Source organism: Mercenaria mercenaria, chromosome 17, assembly GCF_021730395.1.
Source record: "Mercenaria mercenaria strain notata chromosome 17, MADL_Memer_1, whole genome shotgun sequence".
NCBI lineage: Eukaryota > Metazoa > Mollusca > Bivalvia > Venerida > Veneridae > Mercenaria > Mercenaria mercenaria.
Window position 1 is genome coordinate 23608902 of NC_069377.1, and position 9754 is coordinate 23618655.

Below are 9754 nucleotides of genomic sequence, written 5' to 3' on the forward strand. Positions count from 1 at the left end.
TTATGCCCCTTTTTGACTTCTTTTTTTTGACAGTTTTTTGTTAAGTTTTTGTATGTAAGTTGGTATCTCCATACCTTGTAATGGAAATGAAACTTCACACACTTGTCCATAACCCTGTTTTGTAATTTTACAAAATTATGCCCCTTTTTCGACTTAAATATTCAGTCCATTGACAAGACTTTTGAATAGTCAAGCGTTGTTGTTCTCGGACAGCTCTCGTTTGTTTGGCCAATAACTTTGTTTCGATTTTTTTCATGTTTTGAAATAACATGGCACATAATCAGAATATACATCGCATGCAAGACATGACCCTTAACTCAGAAGGACTTTCAAATAACATTGCACAAACATTCAAAATATATAGTGCAAGCAAAACATGACCCTTCCCTCAAGTCAGGGACACTTAAACAGAGTTTTTACTTTCCTGTCCACACTATACTTTTAAATGTATTGATGGACTGAGAGACGCTGACGTGTTGTGACTAAGATTAGAACCTCTCATAAGGTAGAACTTTGAGGTCAAAAGTTTTGTCAGTTTTCCGCATGCATAAATAGTCTTTCACTTGTTTTCTTTGTAATTTATATTCAGCTGGTCCGCCTTTCCCAAGGACTACATCCCGACAAGTGGAAATTGTCAATCCTGTAAATACGATAACAACAACTGGTTTGACATCAAAAACTTCTGGAGGTGGAACAACTACTGAGAGTATGGAAAGATTGTCAACACAGAGTCCCGAAGTCTCCAAGGCGCAGGTTGCCATGGCAGCAGTTGGTACGATAATGGGTATTGCATTGGCTTTAGTTGCATGATTCATATATTATCGTAAATGTAGGCATACTGAAGGTGAGTAAAAATTACAAATAATTCATAATTTCGGGTTTAGCCGATTCACACTTAAGATAGATCTGCACGTTTTTGATAAACCGGAAGTAACGGCGTAACGTCATTTATCATAGAAAACGTAGAATAAATCCTGGATTCGGCATACGGAAATGAAAATCATTTTAAGAATTAATCGAAACTTGTGAGTACATTAATTACAATGGCACTGTTGCTTTATTTCTAAAGTCAAAATATGATGTTATAACATATGACACGTTAAAATATTCAAACTAATGTCTTAAAATTAGCTTAAAATGTACGGATCTTTTTAATCATGGTCAAATATCTCAAAAATAAGTACACGGACCTATAAATTTTATTTCACCAAATTATAGGTCCTGTGTTTATTTACAACTGTAAGAGGTTTCATCAAAATCTATATTGTAGAAAACTTTCAATTCGCGAATATGTTATGAAAGTTATGATTTTCCCATAGACACCCATTATGAAATATTGTGTGAGGTCCAAATTTTTCAAATCAGTCTAGCAAAAAAATCAAGCTCACGATCCTATCATTTTTATTTGATAATTTTTCTAGGTATATTCTGAAGTTTTGAAAAATCAGAGTTTAATCAAATTCTACATTGTAGAAAAAAAATTCGTTCCAAACGTGCAGAACTACCTTAACAAAATTCCTAACGTCTCCTACCATAATTTCTCAGTGTCATTCATAATACATAAAATACATTTGCAGATTTGTTCACATGTGAATAATTAATAACATATTAAGTTTTGAACAAAATCAAATAATTCAATGATACCATTTTGTTCACTGATCAGCCTCTACCCATTCTTAAAACTGTTTCAAAAAATTCACATGAATGTGTTCTTTTTATTAAATGAACTTTTATATGGATACTGAATTTTCACAGAAACATTGTCAAATGTCCAATCATTTTTCTTTTTGTTTCAATGACGATAAATTTGAGATAAGTTGGTCTGCAGTTCGTAGTTTGCGTTAAAACTTTCCAATTGCAAACTGCAAACTGGTCTGCAGTTCACCTCTATGAGAATGCAAACTGTCGGCTGGTATGCAGCTCTAATTTCCGGTTCAAATTGTGATGTGCAGTTCTTAGTTCACGATTCGAATTGCGATTCAAAATGAAAGTATCTTGGAACGTTACCCTTATAATCTAAGTAGTAAGATAGTGGTTGCTAAATCATTGTTTATGGTATGCACTCCCTCCTCCTCTGTTAGAATTGCAAACTGTTGGCAGGTCTGCAGTTCTTAGTTTCCGGTTCGAATTGCGAACTGCAAACTGGTCTGCAGTTCACGATTCAGGATGAAAGTATATTGGAAGGTTACATTTATAATTTAAGTACTAAGTAAGTGACTGCTAAATAGAGATAATGGGTATTCACTCCCCCCACCCCCCTCCCTATAAGAATTGCATATTGCCGACTAGTCTGCGGTTCTCAGTTTCCTATTCGAATTGCGAAACTGGTCTGCAGTTCACGATTTAGAATGAAAGTATGTTAGTATAAGTGGTTGCTAAAAAGAGGTTATGAGTCTGCACTCCCTGCCCTTAATTAGAACTACAAATTGCCGGCTAGTCTGCGATTCTAAGTTTCCGATTTGAACTGCGAAAACTGGTATGCCATTCACAGTTCGAATTGCAGACTTCAAAGAACCATGTATGATAAGGCACAGTTTTAGCCCCCAAATTTCGAAGAAAATGAAAGTAAAAATACATCTCAACGATATGGATTATTTGAAAGATAAAGGATTAATCTTGCATTTTTTGAAGAGAAAATGTATCAATTTTGCGTTAAAAGTCATGATCCATGGTCTAGTTTTATGTCATCAACACAGATTTTGTACATTTTAGACATTTTCATGCACTTTTTCACCAAGTACGATACGAGCGCAGGGGAGAACAATTTTAGTTTTTGGATATGTGTTGAGGATTACAAAAACACGGAGAATGATACATGAGAGAAAATTGTTCCGAGATGCGCTCGTAGTAAATTTTGAACAAATACGGTATTTTGTCGGAACATTTTACTCTAAAAATAGCCATATAAAGGGACGAAACTCTTGATTTACTTGAAGAGCTTGGCGTAAAGGTAAGTAAAACATGTTGTGACGTCATGCGGAAGTGATTTCGTTTGCTTGAAAAATGGATTTTTCTCAAATTACAGGTAAATTAGACCTAGACAGTATTTGCATAGCACTTTAAGAAGTTGTCATTATTATATACCTATAATCCTCGATTTATTTCAATGCTGTTAGCGCGTCATAAATATTATTACTTGATCAGTCGGCGGAAATCTTTCGTCAAACTCGTCCAAGAAAATGATTCTGTAAATTATATACTAAATACGCGTAATATGAACCAGATCTAAATATTGCGGTACTAACTTGGTCACACAAGGGAGGAACTTGTGTAAGACAGCCATTCAATCAGAATGGGCTATTCAAGAAAATATCCGTCTCACCCCCGTTGGAACATTTTGAGGGAACTAGGGAAATGGGGGCGGGGGGGTAATTTACAGATAAAGGGAACAGGGAGTGGGGGTTCTTTGGAGTAACACAATGTGGGGGGGGGGGGGGTGTAGGGTATTTGGGATATTTTTAAGGAAGGAGAGGGGGGTATTTTGAGTTAAAACCGGGGTGTGGAAGGGGGAGAGGATAGGTAAAATGTCTTCGAGGGGCTGGGTACTTTTTTTTAAAAAAACTGCTTCCAAGGGGAGGGAGGGTGCGGTATTTGAATTTCTTGAATAGTCCAGTTATCCAAGATTCATCTTCGAGCCCCAGCCCAAATTGGTTGCACATTCTTCTCACTTTGAGCTTAAAATACCTTGTTTGAATGTTTGTGACGTATACATTTTATAGCACACCCAACATGTGAATGTGTCATAACTGCTTGTACAGTTTTACGACAGGACATAATTAATTAAACTATGTCACGTTAGAATATGGAAGTGTCTAGCTGTCTGGTAACCAGCGCCTAGCCAGTGTTCTAGCTGTGAGGTAACCAGATGTGTCTAGCACATCCTTAAGTGGTTTTCTCGTCGTCTGGTTACATCTGATAAATATTTTTGTTAAGAAAAGTGCTGCTTATGAAATTGTAATTGTCATTGTTTAAAAGCGTTCCAGTCATGTTTTTGTTGTTGTTATTTTACTACTTTTGTCGAATATAAGATTAAAAGATAATGTAAAGATTAAGAGTTGCGTTTGAAGATTTGATACACAGAAAGTAATGAGAATTGTGATAATATTCACTTTCACTTAGTTTTAAGCATGCTTATGACATGAGCACTAAAACAAATTTGTTTTTGTTTTTTATATAAAATGTCATTAAATATGATTCTTGGCAAAATATTATTGGTTCGTTACACTTTCACAATACTTATAGATAAGTATTTCTTTTTCAGTGAACAAGTTATTGTGAGATAGTCTGACTGTACTGTGGAGCTACCAGATTGTGTATGAATTCCTGAAGAAAAGCCTTTCAACAACTTTTTCATGAACCGTTGAAACTTCATTACTGAATTGTGTGAGTGTATACATTTGCTAGAATTTATTTTATGAACAAATTTGGAAGCATAATACTACGCATTCTTTCTGTAACTTCCGAGTGGGTATGCCACCGAACTGGGAAATATGTACAGACACACTGAATTTTGCGAAGCTACGTCCGTGACTGCTGGAATGTATTCTACAAGAAATGTGATGGTTTTCATGTCTATGACAAGATTTTCATATCGAAACCGAAAGTAGGCCTTAAATGTGTTGACAAGAGCCGATATATGCATCTTTTAAGGTAGCAGACCACCACGGACTAGCATTTCAATAGGAACTATTCAACTCCCTGGTTTCTTTCTATTTATTTTTGTCAATTTGTGATTGTAGAACTTTCATGAAAAGTCTGTGTAACAAGAAGAAGAGATGTTCACTAAAGATACATATATAAGATCTGAAATGTTTGTAGATTATCACAGGTGCCCGTCCAGTCTTGGTGCCCATACAGGTGCCGCCCCAGCAAAAAACAAAAAAAAAAAACAAAAAATATATTGTCAAAAACCACTATTTATATCTAAAACGAAAAAAAAAAAAATTTGAAAATTTTTTTTTTTCATATATACTCTTACATTGAAAAGGTACCGGTCTTGTCGTAACGCTATGGAGGTTTACTAGGACACGCTGTGGAACAACCGAAATGTGCAGTTCAGTACCAATGCAAGCACCCTGCTGCCGTTTACACATCGGGCATTTAGGAAACAGTAAACAATCCTATTCTACCTAGTTTACAGCCTAAAATAACTTACATTTTAACCCCAAGACACAAACTTGTTTGACACTTCAAAATAACTGTGACGATCGGCCATTTTGCTGCAAAACGAAAGTAGAAAACTTATGCCGTACTGTTTCCGCGCTACTGGTTCCCGATGATGACGTTTACTATACAGATGAAAACGGTAACCATTGAATTTTTTGTTTACTTTTTGAGCGCTTTTTCAGACAAAAATCAAAACCAAATATGAGTGCTGTAAATTGGTAAGTAATTTCTCTAGGAAATTGAATTTTATACCGAAATGTAAACAAAGGTACTCTTGTATCCAAGGGTGTTATAAGTAGCAATGTCAGTATGCAGGAAAGGGCCCAGGGCATGTCACCACGCTAATATTTCTTTTTGAGTAGTTGGGGGTGGGGGAAGTTTCATTTGACTTACGTTTTTAATTTATTTGAATAAAACTATTGCTATTAACGCTAGACGCAGTGGTCCACTGGTAACTTAAAGACTGTCTGTACATAGAGGATAGTATCCCCGTTCAGGATATAGCCAGCATTGGGAGTGAGGGAGAGGAATTGGGGGTGGGGGGCAGCAGCACCCCCCCCCCCCCCACACACACACACACACATCTTACATTATCAAAAATATGTTTTAACTTTTTTCTATGCAATTAAAAACAAAATTGAGCCGCATCATGGGAAAACCAACATAGTGGTTTTGCGACCTGGATTCATGCTGTTCTCTTTCAAAGCCTATTGCAATTAGGGAAACCATTAGTGAACATCATGGATCCTGACAAGTCTGCAGATGCACAGGCTGGTCTTGATCTATGCTGACCGCAGTTACTATGTTGATTTTCTCATGGCGTGGCTCAAATGGCATTAAAGGATTTATGTGCTAATTGAAATAAAAAAGAAACAATGTTCATGATAAAAGAAATTTATAAGACATGTGATGAATTATCATGAAACAGAAAACATATCGGTCCATATAAATGATGTACAAGTATACGCACCGGGTATACAAAGGTTTTACGCATCTACCTTGAAACTAGTGTTTCAAACCATTTTGACAAACAGGTATATATTAAAGTTACCCTATAGTTTTCTCATTCAACAGTGTTACTTTTTTCAAGAACAGTCAGAACAAAAGAATTTCGCGTTCGGTCTAGATATTTTTTTCCATTCAGAGTCAGACTTAATTTTGGCACATGTCCGATGTAGCCACCCGTCACAATTTGTGCAACATATCCAATCCGTACCGATTTCCCCTTTGAAACACACTTTACATAGTTCGTCAATATCACTGTCTTCCATTGAGTGCGATGTGGAAGGCTGTGGTTGGATGCCTACGCTACAGCCAGACGTGGACGGTTGAAGTTCAATATTATCACGGGAGTTAGATGTTGAGGGATGCGGAGCAGAATGTACAGGAGAACCAGTTCTTTTCGTACTAGGAATTCTGAGCGATGATCCGCTAGATGAAGATAATCCCGATTCTTGAAAACTGTGCATAGCAGTTTCTACATTGCTTGATTGTGATTTGTCAGTTTTATCTAGCACTGCTGAATTTGGCATGTAGTCGCACTTCAGTATGGCATTTTCTAGATCGTTTATCAAAATAGATTTTTTGCTGCTCGATTTAAATTTAACATTATATGCTCGCAAAAGATGTTGTATTTGCAACTTTGTCATTACGTAAAAGACATCAACTTTGCTTAAAGCTAGACCTTTCAGGATAGAATGAGACATTTCTCTGTTTTCCGTCTCATCATTCTGTATGGTTGAAAAAGTTACTGTCTTAACTGATGAAGACTCTTTCTTTTGTTTTTTTACTTGTATCTGTTTTCTGTGTGCCATAGTTTTTGCCACAGAAAACGATTGTAACATATCTTTTCTAAATTGATTGAACATGACCATAAAAAACAACTGAGCAATTTCTTCAAATAGATTATGAATCAACGAAGTGGGTGTGTCATGTACATCGCTGAATAAGACACTTGTACATTTTCTACTTCTCACAACGCACGAAAACTCCTCAAACAAGGTAGAACACTTCATTAGTTCAGCTAAGCAATAATTATGCATATTTTCTCCATGTACTTGAAAATTTTCTTCATTTAACACTGAAAGGCATTTATGGCTTAAATTAATGAAAAATTCAAATAAATCGTCAGATATGAGAAATAATCCTCTGTTCAGATTTTGCTTTCTCGTTATATCTATCAGAGAGCTTGGTACCGAAGTTACCTTTTTTAAATAATTTTCCTCTTCTCTTAAGCTGTTTAAGGTAGTTCTGCACGTTTGATAAACCGGAAGTGATGGCGTAACGTCATTTATCCGGAAAACGTAGAATAAAGCCTGGATTCGGCGTACGGGAATGAAAATCATTTTATGAATTAATCGCAACCAGTAAGTAAATTTATTACAATGGCACTGTTGCTTTATTTCTAAAGTCAAAATATGGTATATTAAACATATGACACGCTAAATAATTCAAAATAATGTCTTAAAAATAGCGTGAAATATCCGGTTACTTTAATCATGGTCAAATATCTTAAAAATAAGCACACGGACCTATACATTTTATTATATCAAATTATAGGTCATGTCTTTATTCACAACTGTGAGAAGTTTCATCAAAATCTACATTGTAGAAAAAATTCTATTCGCGAAAATGTTAAGAAAGTTATGATTTTCCCATAGACTCCCATTATGAAATATTGCATGAGGTCCATATTTTTCAAATCAGTCTTGCAAAAAATCAAGCACACGACCCTATATTTTTTATTTGCTGAACTTTCTAGGTATATTCTGAAGTTTTGAAAAATCAGAGTTTAATCAAATTCTACATTGTAGAAAAAATTTCGATCCAAACGTGCAGAACTACCTTAAGATATTTACCTTTTCGGCAGCATCATCAAATTCCAATTGCTTCTCGGTACTCTACAGATACGAGGAGTGTTCGATATGAATTGCTTATTGTCCTCTAGCTCGATATCCACGTGGGGCACTAAAAAAACCAATACCTACCTGTATAGGGTTATTCAATACCTACACAACGGTGTATAAATGTACATGTTAGACTAAGTGTAAGACATAAAATTTGCCATTTGAATACACGCAATCATTGACCACTGTAGTAAAAATGATTGGTAGAAGCGTCGACAAGAAAGACGAAATACGGGCTTACATCAAAGCTCGCTCAAAACTTGGTTGTTCTTTGAAGCAGCTGATGACTGAACTTTCTACTGCTTATGGACCTTCAGTTCGGCGGTGGAAAAAGAAATTTGAGTCTGGTGTAGAGTCCATCAAAAATGCACCGAAATCAGGTAGGCCAAAATCTGCATCTCGTAAAGAAATCGTTTCCAAAATAAAGGAAATCATTGAAGGAGATGCCAGATTTACAGTTCGTGATATTGCACGAAAGGTAGGCATATCACTATCAACGGTTCACCTTATTTTGAAGAAGCATTTGAAAGTCAGAAAGATTTCTGCTAGATGGGTGCCACATCTGTTGACTGATGAGCAAAAGAGGCAACGGGTTAAAGTGGCCAAAAAGCTGCTTCAAATGTTTCCAAAATATGACAAAAAGCAGTTTGCCAATGTCGTCACAGGTGATGAAACCTGGGTCCATTATTTTGAGCCCGTCAGAAAGGTTAGCAATAAGAGCTGGGCCACTAAACACAGCAAACGCCCAATAATTGCCAAACGTTCTTTGAGTGCAAAGAAGGTTTTGTATGCAATCTTCTTCTCTGGTGAAGGAGTCGCAATAAAAGTGCCGGTGAAAAAGGGCAAAAGCATCACCGGAAAGTACTACAGAAACTGAAAAAGTATTATCAGAAACGACGCCCTGCCACTGGTTTTAAACATGTCCGTCTTCTACATGACAATGCCCCCGCTCATACCTCCGCAATAGTTACGGCGTTTTTGAAGAAAGAAAAAGTAACTGTTTTGCCTCACCCCCGGTATTCCCCAGACCTTGCCCCATGTGATTTCTTTTTGTTTTCGAAATTGAAATCATTCCTTGCTGGGCGGAAATACCAGTCCCGACAGGCACTTGGATCTGCCATTCTTCAGTACCTTATTACTGTGCCCAAATCAGCGTACCGTGACGCCTTCAAGAAGTGGATACATCGGCTGAAACTTTGCATTTCTAGCCACGGGGAGTACTTCGAGGGCATGAAATGAGCCCTTTTGGGCTAACTTGAAATTTGAAGTCTCTAGATAGAAATAAGCAATTCATTTCGAACATCCCTCGTACATGCGCGATCGTTGCAATCTCAGATATTTTTGCGAGACCTTACTCAAACAATATCCTCCAACATAACGGATTCTTGCCTTCGAACCATCAGTCACGGTTCTGGTTGAACTTTGGCGGGTACTTACCGGAAATAATTTTGATTTCTCCTTTAACAGAAAATTCCTAACCGCAGAAGTTATTTTGAAACAGATATGCGAGTTAATTTTACCGAAGGCCTGAAATAGCATAGCGCATGCTATCCTGTATGAGTCACTTGTTTGGTGAATATGACATTGTCTATAAAATTCCGTCATGGTTTCTGCTTTAACATGCGACGGTTCGCGAACATCCATATCATCCACAAGTTTTCCAATACTTTTAAACTCTTTCT

General features: G+C 36.6%; 1 protein-coding gene across 1 annotated transcript in view; it reads left to right on the plus strand.

Moving 5' to 3' along the window:
• The window catches only part of LOC123536870 (uncharacterized), a 95552-nt gene that overhangs the window by 48701 nt on the left and 37097 nt on the right, over positions 1-9754 (plus strand). Inside the window, exon 9 of the mRNA XM_053529265.1 lies at positions 590-772. Within this exon, the coding sequence (XP_053385240.1) occupies positions 590-772 (183 nt within the window). The remainder of the gene's footprint in view (positions 1-589; positions 773-9754) is intronic.